This window comes from Agelaius tricolor, unplaced genomic scaffold, assembly GCF_023055355.1.
Source record: "Agelaius tricolor isolate 1412-34295 unplaced genomic scaffold, bAgeTri1.0.p SCAF_6, whole genome shotgun sequence".
NCBI lineage: Eukaryota > Metazoa > Chordata > Aves > Passeriformes > Icteridae > Agelaius > Agelaius tricolor.
The window spans coordinates 25,819,045-25,842,712 of NW_027269266.1; the positions used below are offsets into that span (position 1 = coordinate 25,819,045).

General features: G+C 39.1%; 1 protein-coding gene across 1 annotated transcript; it reads left to right on the forward strand.

Annotated features, from left to right (window-relative positions):
• The first annotated feature begins 295 nt into the window (after positions 1-295).
• TMEM106B (transmembrane protein 106B) lies at positions 296-17,280 on the forward strand. The gene is made up of 8 exons (XM_071429088.1): positions 296-422; positions 3,555-3,776; positions 6,519-6,582; positions 7,867-8,026; positions 8,814-8,954; positions 9,057-9,106; positions 10,724-10,777; positions 11,514-17,280. The coding sequence occupies exons 2-8, from the start codon at positions 3,557-3,559 to the stop codon at positions 11,650-11,652; spliced, it is 828 nt and encodes a 275-aa protein (XP_071285189.1). The 5' UTR covers positions 296-422; positions 3,555-3,556; the 3' UTR covers positions 11,653-17,280.
• The last annotated feature ends 6,388 nt before the right edge of the window (positions 17,281-23,668 follow it).

Sequence of the window (23,668 nt, forward strand, 5' to 3'; positions counted from 1 at the left end):
ACTCGACAACCTTTTCCAATCTAGATGATTCTGTTAATAGGATTCTGAACCCCGGGAACCAGGGAAACCCCGGATGGGATCCCGCTCTGTCTCCTTTAGACCCTCTGCCGCAAAACGGCATTTTCCCATTTCCCTATTCCCATTTCCACGACCCTTGATCCCACTCCCGGATACGGGATCGCCCTGCAGCCCTCGGGACGGCGATTTAGGCACTATTCCCGAGCCTTGGGCCACCTGTTCTCCGGCACGGTCAGGAGCGCAGCCGGCTCCGCCCGTGGCCGGGCGGGACGGGACGAGTCCGGCTCCGCCCCGCGGCTGCGCACACGCCCGATCCGGGGCTCGGTGCCGGCAGCTGCGTCGCTCCCGGAGCCTCCGGTTCTGCCTCTGTGCCGCCCGGCCCGGCCCGCGGAGCCGCGCAGCAGGTGGGACCGGAGGGCGCTCCGCGGCGGGCGGGCGGGCGGGGGCTGCGGGGCTGCGCGCCGGGCGGGGGGCGCTGCGGCCGCCCCTGGGCCTCGGCGGGGCCTGGGCAGGCCCGCGGCGGGCGGGGGGGGCCGGGGGCCGGGGGCCTTGCCCGGCCTTGCCCGGCCTTGCCCGGCCTTGTCTGGCCTTGTCCCTTGCCCTGCCGTGCCCCTGCGCCGGGACGGCTCCTGCGCCGAGACCACCCCAGGCCGAGCGGGGACTGGGGGCTGGCCGGGCAGGCCAGCAGCAGCCGAGCTCGCCGGGCCTTGGTCCAAGCCTGCCGGCTGTAAACTTCGCCATGTTTGTAAGGGCAGCTAGTGCTGACGGACGAGAAAATCGTTTAACCCCAGGATTTTTGAGTGCTTTATTTTGGCAGCGCCCACCTTACCGCTCAGGCGGTGTCCGAGACGCGGCTCTGTAGCGGGGTCGGGAAAGGCAGCGCTGGTCGTGCCCAGCCGAGCTGGCCAAGCCTGTGGCTGCCAAGTCACTGCCTTGCCCTGCCGCGTCCTCTGCCTCGCAGGAGCTGCTGATGCTCGCGGTTAAGGCGCAGCTGATGAAGCAGACGGCGGTTGCGATTCGAAATCTTTTGCTGTATTGAAAAAAGAAGTAGGTTTGTAATCTCAAGTTTATATGTTTGCATATAAAGGGTAAGAACATCAGCGTAACTTGCTGGAGAAGTATAACAATTTCGTTTGACTCTATGAAGTTTCACTGAATTTACAAACAAAGTTGTTTCCTCTAGTCTTGCGTGTAGCTCAGGATGTGGCGGTTCAGTCTGTCTTGTGACGCTGTTTGGGTTTTGTCCACCTGCTGTTGTGCTGCAGTGCACAGCAAGTTGAAGGGTGCGGTCATAAAGAAAAGCCACTTGTCACATTTTTAATTTACCGAACCCGTTTTAACAAACTGTGAATTCACGGAAATCCCAGCTAAGTTCAAGGGGATTCTAACATCAGTTGCAAGGGAGACTGCACCAAAGCAGAGCTGTTCATGAAGCAGGATTTCTGACTTTGGTAGCAGCATGGAAGCTGTGACATACAGGGATGTTATATTGTCAGAGTTACTACTGTTTAGCCTCTGAGTGCTGGATCAACATGTTTTTGATTTGTGGTCAACTGTAGTAAGGTTCAGGCTTGGCTAGGGGAAAAAGCATGTTGGTGAATCTAATTTTGCTTGAAGATGGTTCTGTGTTTTCCTGTTTGTGAACTGAGATGTTTTTCCCTGGTCTCTGGCACCATTAAATTCAATTATTGAAGCTCCGGTACAGTTGGCATTGAAGGATGCACCTGCTTTAGCACTTTAATTCAAATAAAGGATGTGCTCTTGAAAGGAGTTCCCAGTCATCCTTGCCTGCTGCACTTTGGTTCATGTCACAGTGTGATCAGGGAGTGTGTGAGCTTTTCCTTCTGGAAGAAGCTAAAACTAGAAGGTGCATTTCAGTTGTCAGTGGGTGTTGGATGAAGTGGTGGCAGAACAGCATGATCCCTGAGCTTTCAGATCTGTAATTGTGACAGCTATTGCCTAAGCTGCAGGACTCAAGTTCCGTAGCTTGAAGGCTGTAGGTCAGCTGCAAGCAGAAAAGTAAACAAAAACCCCATGTGAAATAATTGTCAACAGTGTCGACAGCTTTTTCGGGATTTTTTTTCAATAGCTCAGTAGTTTTAATTTTCAGTTCAACAATTTCCATTATTGAATGGCTCCTAAACTTAGAGTATTTAAAAAGTGCTGTAGCAGCAGAAGGGTGAATAGCTTTCCTGCTTGTAAGGGTTTAATGACATAAGTGAAAAAAGTAATCCTGCATATTCGCTGGGGCAGTAACTGGGACTAGTTGGCATTTGTTGACTTACTTTCCTTCTCCCACATTCACCTAGGCTTTGTGGCAATGTAATGAATTAATGTTGTGTTTGCATTGCCATTAGTATTGAGGTATTTCTGTTCTGTCTTGAGTAGTTGGTTTAAAACATTCTGACTTATCTTCCTCTTTTCATCTTCCTTCTAGGGTTTCTTTTTAGTGAATGAGCGTGATAATTCCTAGCTGCCACTCTAAAAATACTTCTTAATGGACAAAAAACAAAACAAACAGTGAAGCTTTGCATATTCTTTTTTAATCAATTGATTGATCAATTGATTAGTCAGTCAATTTTAATCAAAAAACTGATGGAGTGATTGCTGTCTCTGTGTGTTAAGTAACCAAAATGGGTTTTGTGGATCAGCGGAACAACTAAGTGCCATTGCTGTAGAGGTTTATTTTTTTTCTCTCGGAGGTTTTTCCCCCCATGTTGCTAACTGGGGTGTTTCTGCTTACTGCACTTTTTTACAGACTTTAGTTTCAAATGTTCCATGTTTCAAAATATTTTAAGTGTCGTGGCTGAAAAGGTACAGTAATGAGAAAAAATTAAAATACAGGTAACAAAAATGTTTTTGTGAGTGATACTCTTTTTTTAAACAAGTCTTTATAAATGCTATATATTGGCAGCTGCTATGTTTAAGTAACTCCCATTTTTCACTTGACTTCCCTGGGAACTAGTCCTCTTTTGAAATAAAGGGAATCATCCGTTTAAATATCAGGTGATCTATATTTCTAGCTTGGAAACTAACAGCCAATCCTATGTTCTCAAAACAAGTCCAGGCTGAAAAATTTACTGAAATTTGGTCTGTCATGTGTGTAGAATTTACTCAAAATTGCAAATTGCATTCTGTGGCCCAGTGTTGATTTTTTTTTGTTTGTTTTTTATAACACAAAGATTAGTGTGTTTTGTTAAAGCCTGTACAGTAGCAATCCTTTGAAAAGCTGTTGCAACTTTTCCCTCCAGTTGTACTGTTCTAAATTTAACAGTGTCTCTCATAGATCAGGTTCCAACCTGTGCATATTGGGGAATCTGAAGAAAGCTCCCAGTTAATTCAGGTTCTTTACAGTTTGGGATTGGCTCCAGCTTGACCAGGCCTTAGTGCTTTGTGGATCCTAAGGAGTCTGAACAAAGGGGAGCTGAGCCTTGTCAGACTGTGCCCACACACTAACAGTTACCTGGTGCAGAGGAATAAATGCAAGCTGTGTTTGAGTCATTGTCCCTGAAAGCATCCTTCTGACTTCTTTTCAGACATGGGAAAATCACTTTCTCACCTGCCTATGCATACATGCAAGGAAGATGGCTATGATGGAAGCTCAGTGTCTGATAATGTGAGGAATGGTTTAGTTCACTCAGAAGTGCACAATGAGGACAGCAGATGTGGAGATGTGTCGCAGTTTCCCTATGTGGAATTTACAGGAAGGGACAGTGTCACCTGCCCAACCTGCCAGGGAACAGGAAGAATTCCACGAGGTAAGTTTCCTTGTTTATTATTTTATTTCTTTTTTTAACCTATAAATTTACATCATAACCATATGCATTTGTAATAATGCATAACAAATAGCTTTTCAAGTCAAGATGAAGTTTTCTCATCTTTTTGACTTTGTTTTCAGCACTAAGTGTTTTGTTGCACTAGATGAGTGTAACAAATTGGGTCGGCTGTCGCACCTTGGCTGTTACAACTTGGATCTCTTCTTGTCCCTTCTGAGGAGGAAGAAACAATGCAACTGTTTCTCCCTCCTCAGCTTTGAATCCACCCATAACCATAGGTCTTGCAAGTTAAATTAGCAAACCTTTAGTTTCATGACATTTTATTGCATTTTTTTCTTTTCACTACCTATTTTAAACTTTTTGAATCAATATATAACTGCAAAAATGGCTGCAAATACAGAGATGGAAAAGTAGACCTGGGCTGCAACACCTCTTCCCTGATTTATAGTTAATTCTTTTGCCCTCATTGCTGCCAGTGTCCCTTGTTTTCCTTTATCCTGCTTTTGTCCCAGTGGTGCTTGCTAGGTGGATAACTCCAGCTTGGATTTGAAAATATATAGGTTCTTTGGCTGCCTCAGGAAGGAGTAGGCTGCACAGCATTAGTCTCCATACCTAACTGTTTTATTTGCTTTGCTGTCATCCTTTACTTTTTCTCTTGGTAAAACATGCTGCTTTGTTATGCTTCTGTCCTAAATTATAAGCTCCCTCAATATTTATGAAGAGAGAAAGGAGAACGTGGGATATCTGAAACCAGGCAGAAGGAGGGCCAAGTGGGCCAAGGCACAGCATTTTGCTTCAGCTGTGAGATTTTCCCTTTGACTGGGGAAGAGCTGATGACATGATTTCATGTTAGAGTTTGCCTTTGCCAGACCTCTTACCCAAAATAGATTATTGGGTGTAAAAGCTCTTGGAACTGATTTTGAGCAGCAGCTCAAGAAACTTGAGTGATGTCTGTGCCATGTTGTCCTTCTACATGTGCTTCAGTGAGATTAGGTTATGACACAGCTCACAAACACTTGCATCTCACCTTTGTAGAAGGACCAGGGAGCACAGAATATTTCAATGGTTGCAAATACCACAAGAGATTTGTGTTTTAGCTGTTAAACTTTCTACTACAATGTATTCTTGGAGTACCTCTGAATTCATCAAATTTCACACCTAGAAAAGCTATGAAACTAAAAATTGCCTTAGCCAGAAAGGGTAAAAAAGTTTGTTCTGTTAACTTATTAACTTGAAATACTTGTTAATATCAATAGCACATTTTACTCAAAGTGCAGAAGTAGCAGAATTTCCATGTTCAAAAGCTTCTTATTTTCACTGTAGAATCCTTGGATGTAATACTTAAATAAATGTTAGTTAATTATTTTATTAAAGATTTTGCAGTAACTATAAAAACCTGCACATTGTGTATAAATTCTAATGAAATAATGTGGTTGAACTTAAAATGAGTTATTAGAGCTAAGAGGATTGTGTTTGTAATCATTCCTTAGTATTTTAGAGAAGAAAAAATGTCACGTTTTGGGGTCATTTGAGGAGAGAGGGGAAAAATTAAGAATGACAGCATGACTAGTAAGACTATAATTAATTCATGATATGGTGGCTAAACTATAATAAATCCATTAAATTATGTTTTGTTACTTGAACAGGTTTAGTTTTTAGTATAGTGTATGAAAGGAGTACTGTGATATTTTCTTAAAGGTTGAAGATGCTTCATGGAAATAGAGATGAAAATGTGTTTTAAATTGGTAGAGGCTTTTTAGAATGTTGATGTTTTGCATACTACTGTATGCTTGGTTAGCATGTTTTGCTTAGCTTAGTGATTCAGCATGGAATCATTGCCAAGTGCTTGGTTAGCTAAGTGATGATTTGATCAAATTCTGCACTTGGCTTAAAAATTGCAGATTTGACTTGGCCTTGAGGCCTCTGTTCTCATACAGTTCCACAACAAATAGCAAAAGCTCTACTGGCAGATGTAGTACACGTATTTTCAACTACTCATCTGTGCATGTGCTCTTTACTTCTGCTGTTAAAAAATCAACCCTATAAAAATGCTGTCCAGTGACATAACTTTCATGGAGAAATTCCAGTAGATACTTATTTGACTTCCAGGGTGCTACAGCTCAGCAGCACCATGATAAGTATGGTTTTATATACTTCTGATTTTCAGAATGCCCTATATGCATAGCTTGTGTTGCCCAGATCACCTTTATTGTTAGCTTTGGTTGTTTCAGTTTGGGCTTGCTGTTTGGGCTTGTTGTTTGCTTTTTAAACCAAACCTGACCTCTGCTTTTTCAGAAGAGTACATGCAGAATGCCTTCTGGATCAGTTCTTACTGCCCAAGCTTCTGAATGTTTTGTCCCATGAGTTCATATGGTCTGGCATAAATAACTCAGAGCTGTTCTGCATCTCTTTTTCTCCAGGAAGTGGTGCCAGAGGAAATACTGCCTGTGGTCATGTGTGCAGCACAGAGGCAGAATTTATTGCTGTTTTGGTCCTTGTGGACTTGGTGTTTTTTCATCTTCATGTTGCATAAGCCATGCTCTATTTCAGAAGGTGACATCAGCTACAGTAGCATTTGACCTGGGTCCTTATCTGGAATTTAAATGTTTATCTTTAGTGTTTATTCTTTGGTGCCACTAAGTTGTAATGGTTACTCTTTGTTTAAAAGAGCTGCAACAACACTTATTCTTTGTTTAAATTCTGAAAGGGTGTTTTTGTTTCCAGGGCAGGAAAATCAGCTGGTAGCCTTAATTCCATACAGTGATCAGAGACTGAGGCCAAGAAGAACGTAAGTCAATAGCTGTTTGTGATACCTGAATCTACAGTTAATTATTCTCTTCTAGTTAAAGTTCAACAATTCTAAGGGGATAGCAATAAGAAGAATTGAGCAAAAAATCATTGTAATGCTTTCTTGCATTCATTATGGGAAGAACAGGGCTTGTGGGTAATATCAGCCTTAACCTCTAACTCTTGGTGAGTTATTTATTAACAGGTCTGCATAATTCCATCACAATACATCTTAGCTAAGGACAAAGCTAAGGAGTACTGTATGACCTATTTATAGTAATGATGTGAGCAGGTCTTAATCTCTGTAACATCCTAATTGATCTAAGCAGGCACATCTTCTCTGTTGGAGTTGGAGTTAATTTGTAGCATCTTTGAGCCACTACTACAAAATAGGTCACCTTAAAATAATTAGTAACATTCTGGTTTTTGCAGCTAGAAAAGTCAACAATTTATGATACATAATTATATTTCATTTTAACATAGCATAATAGCATTTTTTTTCTAGGATCTACTTTGGGGGGTTCACTGCAATCCTCGGGGCTTCTTGTTTTAGTTTTTACTTCATTTTTTTTTAATGTTTTGATATTTTTGTAGTAAACAGAAATGAGTGCCAGGTAAAAAGAAATATATTAGCTTCACATAATACTATTCTGGATAATATAACTGATGTAATGGTAGTACAGATATGAAACATATTACTTTAGTGTTCAAATCTTGACAAAATTGGAGCTGAAGTAGATCCTTTTATTTGTGGAGGGATTTTTATTATCTCTCACACCACTACTAGCACCCCACCCTCGTATGCACACAAACACACCCTTTTTCTGTTAGCTTAATTGTGAATTTCCTGCTCCTTAGCTGAAGTCCTAACACTTTCCCTGGAAGTCAGGATTGTCTGTCATAAGAGCTTTATTTTGTGTTCTGGGTGGTTTTTGTGAGACTTCCGCAAAACGATGGAAGTTGTGCTATAAATAAATGTTAAGAGGAAGTGGATTTGTTTCAAAGCACATAAATATTTACTTCTGTTTTCCTTTGGAAGTTTCTAATGTTGGGGTAACCGCATGATTTGAAATGTGGTTTCTGATATTTATGCAGGAGTAACAGCAGTTTAAGACATAGCTGTGAAGTGCAGCATAGGTTTTTTTTTCCTTTTTAGAAGCTAGTGGAGGCTAGAAATAGACTGAATTAATTGTATTCACTAGTCCTGCTCCTTATCACTTAAAATAGCATGTCATTGTTTTTTAATGTGCTTTTGACTCTGAATTGTGCTTTTTTTTTCTTCCAGAAAGCTCTATGTGACTGCTTCTGTAACTGTGTGTTTGCTACTCTCTGGGCTGGCTGTATTTTTCTTGTTTCCTCGCTCAATTGATGTTCAGTACATTGGTGTGAAGTCAGTATATGTCACTTACGAACAGGAAAGGCGGATAATCTATCTCAATATTACGGTAGGTCTGACTTCTTGGGTGTTTGGAATGCATGAGTGCAACAGGAGATACTGCTTTGAGAGTTTAGTGTAGGTAGAAACTGTGGTCTGGCTGAAAGGCTTAGTTGGTGCCTTAAGAATTAGGTCGGTGACCAGTTTGAAAAATGTAACTGAGCCTGCTGAGGCTGGTTCCTGTAGCTAATAGAGATGTAGTTGCAAGCTGACACTGTATTCTGTTTTCAAGGGAACAGTAACTTTGGAGTTCTCAGTGTTACTTTTGGAATATGTCTGAAATGTAGTGTGTGTATGTAGGAATGCTATTTGCTACTGCCCTGGTATTATGCCTCTGTCAAAATTGGTGTTGAGGAAAAATACTTTCTTATCCACCTTAAAACTTAAAGGAGCTCTTCCCAGATAGTTCTTGATTTCTTCGTAATGACCTTCATACAGGTTTGCCTAAAGACCTTTGGTAGATTTCTTAATTTTAAATAAAGCAAAGCTACAATGGGAGAAAGAGGTCCTTCAATAGCTAAATTTCCTGGAAGGAATAATTGAGGATAGGAAGAAATGCAGTATTTGAAGTGGAGGGTTGTTACCACGAAAGTTGTGCAGAAGTTTGTGTTACTCAATATAATCACTAAAGAAACTCAGAAGTGGTGGTGACCCTACTCCTGTCTGCAGTCCTCACAGGCAGGAAAATCTACTTGCAGAATTTCTGATCTTACTGTTTCATGGATAAGATTCAAAATGCTTGCTTATGGAGATACACAGAATGGATAAGTGTTACTGTTTTGTGTTTGTTTTTTCAGAACACACTTAATATAACAAATAACAACTACTACTCTGTTGAAGTGGCAAATATCACAGCCCAAGTTCAGTTTTCAAAAACAGTTATTGGCAAAGCACGGTTAAACAACATCACCAACATTGGTCCACTGGATATGAAACAGGTAAGTAGCTTAGGCTTTCCAAGTTAAACATGTGTTAATCTTCATATATAAATCTACTTAGTGGTGTTTTCATTGATTTTTTATTGTGTTTTTTTTTTTTAGATTGATTATATGGTGCCCACAGTCATACAAGATGAAATGAGCTACATGTAGTAAGTGTACTCACTTGTAAATATCACATGGATCTTATTAAAAGTTGCAGGGCTGTTAAGAACAACTTTTTCCAAAGTTAGCAGGAACCTGTTTGAAGAGATGCTGGGGCATTTTCTTTAAGTTTAGTAGTACTGAGAGAGGTAAACCACAATTGCTTGATTAGTTTCATATAGTGGCTTGCTATACCTGGCTAGATACCCTTTAAATGGTATCTCTGTTACAGTATTTTAGGGGTTGGCACTAGTTAGGACTGCTGCTTTAGGGGTGGAAGTGCAGGTGTGTTCCCCTAACAAGTTCTCTAATAACTTTCCCACGACTTTCTCTGCAGTAGAAGGAAATTTATATTCAGTGGTATAGAAATTAGAGGCTTGTCTTCACATGTTGTGTATATAGTAAGCAGTGTTTACAGCCTGCCCTTTGAGTGGTTTTAAAAGTTCATTTGTCCATCAGACAAATTATCTCTTGGTCACAAACTCCAGTTTTAGTTCTCTTACACTGAAATCTAACACTGATAATGAAAAACCTCATTATCTCTTGGTCACAAACCTCAATTTTAGTTCTTTTACACTGAAATCGAGACTGAACAGAAGGAGGTAACTATTGAGGCTTCAGGTCTGTGTGCAGTTCTAGTGGATGCCAGCCTCCTAGGGATGGGAGAAAACCTTGTTGTTTTCAATTGTTGAAATAAAATGAAATAGATGTGAAATGCTAAGAGAGGCACAAACTTCAAATCAACAGAAAACATTGAACCTCTGTCACCTTTTAAAAGTGTGTAAGTTAGCTTTATGTAAACACTGAATCTTGTGAATCTGCACACACTTAGGATGCATGAGGAATAAATAAACTTCATAAATAGCCTTCATAGAGCTCATGATAATGCTGTATTTTCTTATCATTTGGATAAGCTGAGTTCACTCACTTTATATTTTATTTTTGTTGGTTCAGGGGGAAAGAATGACAAAGGCTGCAAATAGGAATGCAAATATTGTAGGTAGCTGCCGAGTAGTCTCACTGCACTGATCACATACTTTTCATTCTAGAGCTGATAAATTTTTGACCAAGACCAGTGATATAAGAAGCAGGGGTTAAAAGTGTGCACTTACATGGTGCTCTTTATGGCTGGTATGTAGGCATGTGTCAGAAAATGAAAGTCTGAAAAGGTTATCTTGCAAGGGAACAGTAACCTTGACTTTGGAATGTCTGTATGTTGGTTAAAGGTTATTTTGCATAATGTAGAAGTGGATGAGTTCAAAAAATAGGTGACAAAGTGACACTGACAGGCTTTAAATGTAGTGGCTCAGATTAACCTTTGTTAGCTTCTGGAAGATGGAATGAACACTTTCTGAGGACACTTCTGTTGTGTCCTCAGCATTACATGAAAGCAAACACATGTGAAGACAGTACTTGTGAAAGTAAGACTGTGTATGTAGCAGTGGGTCTAGGTAGAGTCATTGTGATACAGTCACTGGCAAATTATTCTGTTGCCATTGCCAGCAACTCTGTAGTCTCTGTATACAGACAGCAGAATTTCCAGTTGAAGCCAGAAGTCTTGCTTTTCAGATAATTGCCCTGGAGAAGTTTGATGTAAATCTAACAATTGTTCTTCTTTTTTGCAGTGACTTCTGTACTTTACCATCTATCAAAGTACATAACATAGTAGTGATGATGCAGTAAGTATGGTAGTCTTCCTATGTGTGAGAAACAACTTCAGGAGCCATGTTATTCTCATTAAAATAATACTCAAATACTTAATCCTAGAGTCTTTGCATCATAGATAAAATTAAGTCAGCTTGCTTTTTAGTGTAGTTGCTTTATAGTTACAGAAAGTGAACTGTGTCTTTTGACAGGTTCTGGTGGTGTAAAGACTGGATTGACAATCATTGTTACTGTATCTGCTGTGCAGCTGGGCTGTAGCCATGGAGCTACTGATGTCTCAAAAACTTTAAAATTACTTTGTGTATCGGCCATGGTTCAAAACTTGCTGAGAACTTTGATCTTGAAGGAGTTTGTGGTTTTAGTACTCTGTCAGAGACTGCTTTGTGACAGTGCTTTTTTGTGACTTTGCATAAATTTCAGAATGGTGGGGTCTTTCGTTGGTGAGGGAATGGGGCATGTCTTTACAGTAGATGTAGCATGGCTTGTAGTTTAATCATTTGCTTTCTTATCACAAACAAGAAATATTATTTGTAGTGGCAGACTTTACAAGTAAACCTCAGCTTTAGCATCTTTAGGAAAAGGAACCAGATGTCTTTCATGGAGAAAATTATAGTGGTAAATCAGTAATGTTCTTAAATGTATTTAAAGCATGTTTTGTTCCAAAACCTTTTCCTTAATAACCCTAGTAATATAAACACAGTGATTTTTAGAATAGGAAACTCAAAATCTCTTCTCTTCTGTCTTTTTAAGAGTGACAGTGACAACCTCATACTTAGGCCACCCTGAGCAAATATCCCAGGAGAGATACCAGTATGTGGACTGTGGAGGAAACACAACCTACCAGCTGGGCCAGTCAGAATATTTAAATGTCCTTCAGCCTCCACAGTAAAAGCACCTGTTGGTTGGTGTGGAATGACTGCAGTTGGTGCTTGCAGAGATCCTTTGGACAGAACTGGTGTTCCATGGAGCAGAGAGTACATGTGATGTACAGCATAGCAAACGTGGAGATCTGTACACTTTAGATGCAAGGAGGGAAAGGTGCAAATTGTAAATAGGTGCACTTGTTAAATGTTGTGTTTTCCCCTTCTGTTTGCTTTCTGTTACTGTAAGCACTTCTGTCAAGTTGTGTGGTGGGGGGGAGAGGGGGAATATCAGATTCTTGAACAGAACTGGGACTTTTCCTTACAGTGTGGTACATCAACTTAGAGTAACTGTGTGTATGTCTGTGTTTAGGTGAAATGTGTCACTAATGAGCATTTTTAAAAAGTAATACTCATAAATTACTCATAAATTTTCAGTTTATACTTCAGTTCTTGATATTTGACTATTGAAAACAGAATGTTACTACTTAAATAACAAGATTACTTTGAGGTGTCTGGGTATGAAATTTCTATTAGTAACCCAGTGGTAGTAGCTCTTTATTTTGGGTTTCTACACTTTATTTGCTATCCATGATTAGAGGTGACATGCAGTCTATGAAAGCCAGGAAAGCTCTCTTGGATGACACTAGAGTTGAATGTCCAGTTTCTAGAATCTGACATCTTTTCATTCATATTCCCTCTTGCTACCTCTGGGTTATAAGGACAATATATATTGTTAGATTTAAAGCTGGGTTTAAAAACTAAACAAGAAACAACCCCCACAACAATTACTGACAAAGGAAAAATACAGGACTCTAGAAAACAAACAAGACTTTACCAGTCTGGTTTTTAGTAAGCTTTTTAGAACAGGTATTAAAATCAAGATTGCGCAGTTGGAACTAGGTGGGAAACTTTGAGCATGGGTTTGGAGAGCTTGGTGTAAATTTTTGGGATTTTTACTGTTTTAATATATTCTGTACCTAAGCAACTTTTAAGTGTTAATACATTGGGTTGTGTTCATTTCTGGCGCAGGCTCAGTAAGCAAATGCCGTAGTTATTGGTACCTCCAGAGCACTCAACGGTCACATCAAAGTTCTGTGAGGGAAGATGAAGCAATTCTTTCTGTAGGAGTACATGCTGGTGGAATTGTGAGATGACTGACTGACAGCACAAAATAGTTTCTGTAGCACAGTTTGCACATGGCAATTTCTGGGGTAATTGTCAATCATGATGATTGAAAACTTTGGGTCCAAAGTTGTTTGACTCCTAAAGGCTGACTGTTCTGAGGGTTAACTTTTTAATTAGCCTCAATCAGGATTGTTTTATTTCTGAATTAGGTGAGATGCAGCTGTAAGAAGGTACTATTGAAACTGTTGCATTGTAATGAAAAATGTATTTTTTCAAATAGGTATTACTGGTTTTGTGCTGCCTATCTCCTGGAAATAAGCTACACAAAATGAATTGGCAATAAACACAATAGAAAAAGGCTTCTGAGTAACTTGCCACTAACAATCTCTGATGCTCCAGTACATCAGTGAAGATACATGTCTACATTATTCTCTTCTTTGCTGACCTCTCTTAGATGGACCTAAGGGGGTGGGTGGGGAAAAAATGTGGGTGATGTAAGACTGATTTAAGAGACATTAAGTAACCATAATAAACCCCCCCCTCCTCTATGTCAATTGCTCTGAGCACTTACTCCAGAGTCTATGAAAACCTTTGGAACCTCAACTGTTAGATAGTTGTTGTCATATATCAGTTTCATGTAGTTGTTGATAAGATAAAAACTTCATCTTTCGCCTTTAGAGAACTTCTATAACTGGAGTAGTCAGTTGAGATGACTTATTGTAGTTAGATTCTGAAGATTATTCTTGATTTTGGGCCCTTAAAAGTAACCATTCTTTATTACAACTCACAGTCATGAGGGAAACTAGTCCACAATTGACTTACCTTTCTAGAGTTTAGGTGAGGTTCAGTCCTCTAGCTGCTAAAATACATTTATAAGCTCGTCTGATAGCCTGTAAAGATACAGGTGATAACTAAAGACCCGGAGAGTGGGCAGCTGGCTGGAAGCAGAGAGGTGAACTCATGATACCTGGTGTAGAAAGATATGCTGATAATGGCAAGTAGGAGAGAATTCTAGTTTAAATCATATCAGAACTGAAGTCTGCCAGCAAGTGACACAGGCTCTTTTCCTCTAGGCTTAAATATCTACACACTGGAATGTTGTTTTTGTTTGGGGGTTGTTGTTCGTGGATTTCGAAATAGAAAAAGAAGAAAACAGCTGTAGGCAGATAGTTACATTGATTTAAAACAAATTTTTCTTCCAAGGATGAAAAGTAATCTAAAATAACTGGAATGGCACAATGATCAAATTATTAGGTGACAATAGTGAATGCTGCTTTTGCATAAGCGTGGCAGGGGGAAGTTACACTTTATGCAGTGTTGAGACTCAAACTGGCTTTTGAAATTTTGGTGTATATGTTGAGCTAAATCAATAGTTAAATCTGTGATTCTTAACCTTGCATGAAGTGCTTGGAATTCTCTGATTTAAATTAAATAATTGAGCGGAGTTATTCTTTCCATGTATGTGTCAGAAGAGAGAGGATAAAACTCAGTTTATTTCATCCAGGATATCTAAACATCAATTTGTGATAGACTTAATGAATGATGAAGAGTTCTCATCTTAAGAAACAAACTGTACGTTAAAAATCCCACTGAATTCACAAATTAAGTCAATAATGGGAGAATAAAAGGCTTAAGGTTCCAAGTGCTACAATTCCCTTGCACAGCTGTCAGCATATTACTAACCAAATAAGGCAAGTATTTAAATTTATCTACTGATTTTAATACAGCATTTCATCAGATAAACAAGTAATATGTTTGTGAATAGTTAACTTGTACTTGCTTTATATGACCAAGTTTGGAAACATGCTAAGGGAGCAAGGGAACTCACTATTAACTTGTATGACTTTGTAAACAAGGCATCAGTACAGATCCAAGTGCCAGACCTTTCGTTTTTCGCATTCATTTTATCTTGATCTTAAAATAAAAAAGGCAAGTCTTTCAGTTCAGTTGTAAATCAATAAATGCAATTCTCTCCAGAAAGTTGACTTGAAAAAGTAAAACTTTTTTCCTGGCTTTTCTTATGTGTGTCTTCTGAAGTGATTCATATTTCACTTGTAACTTCCTCTGGTCTTCAAACACTATCAAATACCTTTATGCTGATATTGCAGTGTGTTTATTTCTGGTAGAATTCTCGTCACTTGAATACTTTGTAGCAATTCCTTTACCAAAACCTGTTGCACTTAAAAATGGAAGCTCTGATAGTTTTTTCTTAAAACAGTAAGAAATATAGTACGGATGTTGCACTGTAATGGCACTATTGAAAATCAGCTTAATGTATTCTGTTTAAAATAACTATAAAATTTCAAAAATATAACTGAAGTATGGAACACTTAAATGCATTAAAATGTTGACTATTTGACCATTGGGGAACAAAGTTATTGTACATTTCAAATATACTGCTTTAAAAATAAAAGAATTACTAAATAACCACCCAAGATCCAAACCATCAAAGATCTAATCATCAAATATCTATTTTGAGAGTTTTAAAGGGAAGCACTCTTATTAAAAGACGAAATACCTGACATTCCTGAGTTCCTGGTGTGGGAAAAAGCCTGTAGAAGTTAATTCATAATTTCTTTACTCATCTCAATGTCATAGGGATGGTTGCTTAATTCCTAATCTTTTGTGAAGACAAACCATAAGTATCTTTTTCCTCTGTGGTGTAACTTTGAAGTTCTTTATGCACTTCTGATGTGTGCATGACCTTGATATTAACATTGTAGTGTTTATATTTTGCAGCCTGGTGCTGGCAGATTTGAGTACATGTTTTAGTTGACTTTGCTTCAAGTTGTCCTTGCAGTTCTGCAAGTGAATATCTTTTTTCATAGTAGTGCATTGCAAACATGCCTGGGCTTTTTAGCATGTGGTTTATAAAGGGAACCATTTAAACACTGAACCTCTAAGTGCTTTGATTGAGCCATGAGGGTCTTTAACCTGACTGAAGTGTTGTGCCCTCATGATGGAAAGGATAGTGCTTGGAGTGGTATGAGAGAAATTGCTATATTCAGGGAGTGTCAAAAGAGAAACAGTGTTATTTCTTATTCAGCATTTAATGTTTCCCTTTTTTTTTTTTGAGGGGTGGTAGTTGTGGTTTTGTTTTTCTTCCCACCCCCCTAATCTGTAGCAAGACATCTGTCTGTTCCCTTCTGAAATGGGTGGCTTGTTCCAGAGTTGGGCAGCTGCAGGAAGCTTCACGTCAGCTGAAGTGCACTTGTAGAGTTAAGAGATGAGAAAGACTAGTAATGGCACCTCTAAGAACTAAGAACTTTTACCTGCCTGTTTAATAAAATGCAACAACCCTATTAATGCTTCCAGGTTTTTCACTACTGAAAGGGAAGGATAAATAATGCAAGTGCAACCAATATACTTCAGCAATGGACTACTTGCAACCAGCAAAATATTTGTTAGTGATGGCCCTGGTCACACCAAAAAGTCTCAGTTTTTTCCTTTTGGCCCAGGGAAGGAGGAGGAATAGATCTCAGCCAAAAGATGTTGAGAACGATTATGTGGCAGTGGCAAATACCCAGTGTTTGTCCCACTTAGAAGTCACCTTCCTATTTTGTTTAGCTCTGGAATTGTGATCATTACCAGAGGGGTGTTTTGGGGTAGTTCTACTACCTACAGCTTTTGCCATGTAAATCTGCTTTTCCATGGGTAGGCAGGCCTGTTGGCCAGGAAAACCAGTCTGCATGAGATCTGCACACTTCATGTGGAGAGCCCTTTTTTCTAGTGGGAGACTGTTCAGTGGAATAACATCCTGATCCTCATACTCTCCTCCAGCCATCACAAGGGTCCCACAACTTGGATGCATGTGTTTCCTGGGTACTGGAACTGCTTTTGCTTTGCATGGGCAGGGATGTTTAGTACCACACATGTAAGTGTATTATGGTGCCTGAGTATTTTGGGTCTGACTGACTGTGATTTAGTTCTTTTGTTTGTTTTAAGGAAGCAAATTTAACTGCTGTTAACATCCAATGTACAGAGTGTGCATATAATAGCTTGAGATATGTATAGAAATACTAATGAGTGATAACTATTTTTGTAACTTAAGATGTTCTTGTAAGTGTGTAGCAAACAATCTATCCAGTAAAGCATGATAAAAACTCTAAAGTCAAAGGGTATTTTGGAATGACATGTAGGACACAGAAGCTATGTTAACGTAAGCTAACTGGGGCACAAGGGATCTTGTTATTCAGAGGTTCAAAATCTGGACCTAACTTCATTAAGAATATGTTTCTAGGCAGGATTGTTTGACTCAAAGAATGATATTAAATTTTCTATTTAAAAAGCTTGAATCACGTATATTTTTTTTTAACTGACTTAGTATTTTTCTCCCCTTCTTTCCTGTCTCCCACAAGTTTTCTCTCTATCTCACCATATTTTTCCACTAGCTTTCATGTATTTTCAAGGATATGACTTCAATTTTTGTAACTTGGCATTCCATGATGTGAAGACTTTGCAATCTACTTTTTTTATACTATGTTTTATTGTGTTAAGTCTGTAATAAACTTGAGTATCTGAAAGCTGAACACCATATGTGAATGAATTAGTGTTGTCTCACTGAGCTACTGAAATAACTGAGTCCAAACTTGGGCTCTTGTGATGGTTTGGCCCCTGCCACCATGTGAGCTCCCATGCCATTGCTCATATGCTCTTCCCTCCCAGTAGAACGGTAGAAAGAACTGGGACAAGCAAGAAAAACTGGGAAAAGCAAGAAAACTTGGGTCAGGATGAGACATTTTAATACAAGAAGCAAAGCTGTGTTCACAAGCAAAACAAAATAAATTTATTTCCTTGCAGCAGGCAGGTGTTTACAACAGGAAGATAAACACCATAACCTTGATTAGCCTTCCTTTCTGTTTTTCCTGAGCCTTTATTGTAGGGCATGATCCCGTATGGAATAGCCCTTTTGTCAGCTGGGAGCATCTGTCCTGCTGTGTCCCCTCCAGCTTCTTGACCACTCACAGCCTAGGCCTGCAGGTTTGGGCAGACACAAAGGGGAAGAGGCAATGAAAAAAACACCTCTGGTGCTGTGTGAACTCTACTCAGCTCTAGCCAAAACTTTGGTGTGTTATCGGCGCTCTTTATCCACAAACCCAAAGCACAGAGCTGTATGGCTGGGATGCTGTAAGGAAAATTAACTCCATCCCAGACAGACACAGTTAAAGCTATCTGCAAAGCTACTTAAAGGAACCATTGTTGCTGAAAAACCTGAATCTTTAAAAACTGGGCAACAAAGAACATGACTTTGGAACATTCAGAACATTCATAACACTCAAGTGTTATAAGTAGCTTTACACAGGTGTTTTGGAACAACTTAGCGGGGTATTTTTAATGTTTGTCTTGGAGAAAACTTGTATATTCACAAGTGCTACACCAGTTTTCTGGTTTGGATAACAAATGGGGGTCTTTGTATGTAGAGGGTTTTTGTTTCAGCCTGTGAATCTCTTTAGAAAGGCTAACTTTTTTAAACTAAGTTTAGGTGGGAAAATAACTACAGTCATGCTTGCTGTTTTCTTTTTCATAGAGTCATTTTTCCATCCCAGAATTGTCATAACCATTTACAGTGTTCCATACAGGGCTTGGACAGTTTTAACTGTCCAAGCCCTGTATGGAACACTGTAAATGGGAGAAAAACAACCTTTAAGCACTACTTTCCTTTGTTTAGATAAGACTTGAAGAAATGGAAAGATCTGGTTCTGTCTTATTCTACTGATCTGGAGTTGGACCGACAGAAATGTATCTTTAATGGTGAACAGTTTTATTTGGTCCAAAAGCATCAAACTACATTATTTGGATTCCTCTCCTGTTTTTTTTCCATTCAAAGCAGGTAGGGGACTACAAAGGTGAAATTCTACCAGGTAAATTTCAAATGCCACTTTGCCTGTCTGGGGAGTATAAAGAGCATTAAAAGTGAATAAATGCACTAACAGATGAGAATATATAATCAAATATGAATTTGGACAAATTGAAAGACCTAGAAATTCTTATTCCGGAACACCCAAAGCAGATTATTTTGAGATCTAACTACTGAAAGGTCTGACATCTTGAAATAGACTCATTTCAAAGACCTAACTGACAGAAACTTCTGAAAGATTTTGACGTTTCCCTGGCTGTCCATACATTGCTTTCCTTTTATTTCTCCAAATTTCATAGAGATCTCAGTATAACTGTGTAACTGAGTGCATACTTGGGATGTGGTTTTGGGACATATCCACCTGAGAGTACTCTGGGTATACACTGATTATGAATGACACTAATTGCCTTCCAGTGTAAAGGTGATGTCTATCTGGCAACTTAAGGAATGCCAAATCACACTTAATTTTGCTAGAAGTCTCTTGATGTCAGATGAGGTAACTATCCTGCTACATTTCTGTTGTGATTTTTTTTTTTCTTTTTGTTTTTCTTCAGGAATCTTTGCTTCTTAAGCCTCAGAGCTGAGGTGTTTTTCCTGTGGATGGGTAGCAGGTGCCACACAGTTTAATGAGCTGTCATGGGCACTGTGGAGCTGACCTTGCTCCATAATGGAGCTGCTTTTTCATGAACCAGTGAATCACCTAATGCAGGAAAAGTAGAACTTGATTAAGGAGCTTTGGCATCACTGTAATGTAACATTCCACTGACTGCAGTTATGGATACCTGGAAGGTAATGATGTATGTCATACTTGAGAGGTTTTTAGGAAGTAATGCTTCTAGTAGTCCTAGCAATATAATTGAGGTTGAGAAATGAATGTAATTTGCCTCAGTCTGTCTTTTCTCATGACAATTATATCAGAGGACTTTTGTTCTGGTATAGTCAGAGGAGTGATATAAGGATTACCTATATAGGTGGTAATAGCTAAAAAAGCAGGTAAAGCCCTACTGTGTGTGTAGGATATCTTATATATCATTCCTTAATTATGAACTCTGTCTCAATTTATGTTTGTGGAATGTTAGTGGCTGTCTGCATTGACATCCATGCCCACAATAAACCTGTGACCAAGGTTTACATTCAGTGTGTTTAAGCATGTTGAGACAATCAATGCAACTATTTCACTTTCCACACTGACACTAAATTTGTGAGCTTTTCATCAAATATGCAACGAAATGTTAAAATAATACCTAAAAGCCCAAAATATTGCTGCAGAATGTAGATTCTAAAACTCATACTGTCTACAACTGCTTTTGCTTGCTGCCAATTCAGAGATGGGCCAGAGCTGCTATTTCCATGTCCCTTTTAATATACTATGTGACCTGGCATGTCCCCTGAACAATTTATGATCAGGAGAGGATCCTGGCTTCTTTAACATTTCTAACACCCTCTGTGGCATTCTGGGATCCATCTCTTCAGTACTGGTAAATATTTTCAGGGGCCAGGGCTGAAATGTTGCTGCCCTGTAGACATCCTGGGGGCCAGCAGTGCTCATGGACGAAAGCCACGCTTTGAGTCCTGAAAGCAAATGAAGCTGTGGTGTAAATATACCAAGCTGTGGTGTAAATATACCTGGTGTCTTGCTCCTGCAGATGGCTACCAAGCTTGCCTTTGGTTTGCTCTCAGTAAAAATGCAAAATAGCAGGACAGAAGGAAGCTAAGACTTAGAAAAAATAAAATGTGCTAATCTTATGTTGCATGCTGTCAACTATACTGTTTGATATGCTAATACTTGAAAAATCCTATTTAAACTGAAAGCTAGGCTTCTCAAACATGGGAGGGATTCAATTTCCTTCTCAAAAAAACAGTAGAAAGGCTGAATACAACTCAAGGTTACTTAGTAACCTTGATGAGGCCAGCTAAACCCAGGGGAAGGTGTGTGCAGGGTCTTTGGTTTAAAAAACAGAAAGAAGCCCCCTGGCATCTAAGACACCCCTTAAAAAACCCTAACAAACAAACAACCTCCTGCCACTACTATTAACAATTTATTTGTATATATAATGATATATACCAATATTATATATATATATATATATATATATATATATATATATATATATATATAATTTATTGTATATAAATTATCATCCTGGTTTTCATTGTGGGAGGAAGGGATGGGTTGTAGGGTTTTTTTAATATGGAGAACTTATGTGCCAAGGTGATCGAGTGCTGCTGCCTTCCCTCCACCAGTGATGCCAGTAGCCTGCAGCGTGTGCCAGTGCCAGCAGCCTCCTTAGTGAGATGGGGGCAGTTCAGGTGATGCTTGAGCAGCTGAGAAGTGCTCTCTGAAGAAGAAAAGAGGGTTAAAAGTGTGTTTCTGCTTCTCAGCCCTTCACTGCCCACCCCACTCCAGTATTTAAGCGCAGCCAGAAGCAAAAATAACCTCCCAGGAAAGAGCAAGGCTGTCCTGGTTGAACTATTCAGATGAAATGGACTTTCAATCTCATAAATCCGGTATATGACTTTCATTCTGGATGTGTGAAATACTCCCACTCAGAGGCCTATTTCAGATTTTAATATGGAAGAGGTCTGAATATGTGTTAAGTGAGCAGTGGAGAGAATCATGTTGATGCTGAGACATTTAATTTAGTGAAAGTTCTTGAGCACCCCTGTTTGTATCTGTGTAGCTGGATTTCCACAGACTCAAAAATGGCAGATTGACCTTGCAAGGGCATCAGCTGCTTCTCCCAGTACGCCTTGATACAGAATTGCAGGGGGTGAGTCCACAGCTCTGGAATCGCAGCAAGGGGCCCAGAACCTGAAGAATGAAGCAGCGAATTTAAGACCCCAGGCAGAAGGAAAGGTTTTGGAGAAGATTTTCTACTACCAAGAAACATGTTTTAGTTATACAGTTATGAATTTCAAGATTACTCTGAAAGAGAGTAATATTCTGATTTCCTGTAAATCGACATTACTTTATATCCTACTGAAACTGTGACACTTGGCTGCCTCTGCTTTCAGTCAGTTTGAATTGTTCCTAAATCCAGACCTCTGCAAGGTCACTATAAACCTGTGGGAGAGGATGGCACAGCCATTGACACCATTATACCAACAGGAATGTGGGTTATTGTATTTGCGGGCTGCCCCATGGCAGGAAGGAATGATGAATCTGACTCCATGTTCTTGAAGGCTAATTTATTATTTTAAGATACTATATTATATTAAGGAATACTATACTAAACTATACTGAAGAATACAGAAAGGATACAGAAGGCTAAAAATATAATAATGAAAACTCATGACTCCTTCCAGAGCCCCGACACAGCCTGACCATGATTGGTCATTAAGTCAAAACAATTCACAGCAGAAACCAATGAACAATCACCTGCTGGCAAACAATGTCCAAACACGTTCCAAAGCAGCAAAACACAGGAGAAGCAAATGAGATAATATTGTTTTCCTTTTTCACTGAGGCTTCTCAGCTTCCCAGGAGAAGAATCCTGGGCAAAGGGATTTTTCCAGAAAATATGACAGTGACAGTAGGTAGAACTGGATAAATGTGTGTTAGACACAGAGGTACTCTGTGAGATACTCTGTTCATCCTCTGGACTAGGAAAACACCATTGAGAGATGATCTTGGTTAAAAACTATAGCTGTAGACTCTGTTCCAGGGGCACATATGCTGTTGTTGAGACAACTCCATGACCTTACCCCTCTGCATGTTTCCCTCCACAGTATCTGAGAGATGGCTTTAAACACATATTGTGTAAGAGAGTACTAATATGTAAATAATCTCTTTTTCATTGTGCAGATGTGCTTTCTTGGTGTAATTGTCTGATCCTGTTCTTCATGAGATGTCTTCATCAGTTATTTAAAGTACATAATATCAATATTTAACATCAAAATGTACTTTTTGCTGCTGCCTAGGGAAGGAGATGCAATTGTACCTGCTCAGACTGTTAGAGTTTTACCACATGACCATGTTTAAATAGTGAGTTGTTAACAATATATTGAAAAACCTATCCCAAATTCAGTCTCTAACATATACCTGGGAAAATCTTATTTCTCAGACATGCATCCCTGTGTAATTTTTAGCACACTCACATAGTAGACTTGAATTATGCATGTAGTCATTTATTTAAAGTCAATCATATCATATTGCTTAATGGCTTGGACCCAGCTGTCAAAACTAAGAAATTCCTGAATTCATTCCCATGCTCCTGAATTGTGACCTTTAAAAAGCAAATTGCCTTATTGTGAAAATTTGGATACTCTTACTCCTTCATTACAGAAACACTGAATAGGATGCAATATTTTCAAGAACTGCATGTTAATCATCATTATTAATGCAAATCAGAATATGAAAAGCAATTTTCCTATTGTATGAACAAGACTGATTTAAGAGTTACATGTACAAGTGTATGTGGAGTGGCATCTATTTCCTGTAGACATTTAATTATATAAAAAAATGGATATCTGCTCCAAAAAATAGCCTGGCGTGAATGAGTTATCCCTTCATAGTTGAGGGAGGGAAAATTCACTGGAAGGGTGTAAAAGTTTAGTGTAATAACAAATGCAGTAATCAGGTTTGTTAGTGTGCCAGATGTTCCTCCATAGTTTTTACATCTCTAAGGCACTGCAGAACATCTCTGCTGCAGCAGAATATATTTGCAGTCACCACACAACAGACAAACTGGTCTGGGCTTTAAGGTTGATGAGAATTTCATTTTGTTTAATTTTATTTCTTTTCTTAGTCTCCTGAACTATTTGAATAATAAATATTAGCAGAATAACCTTACAGGGTAATCAGTAGAGCCTTCATCTGGCAATGTAATGCATTTAAGATTAGCTTCACTAAATACATTCCTGTCATTCCTGTTTTATTCTGGGAAAGTCTTCTGGAGAGCCTTTCTGTGCTACTGAAACAGAAACATAAGTGGGTGGAATATCATGCATTACTGCTTCTGGATAATTGTTCAACACCAATAATCCATGTGTGTATGAATAACTGTATCCAGTAATCCAGACTCAATTTCTTTGCCATTATGTCTTCAGGAAAGCTTGGA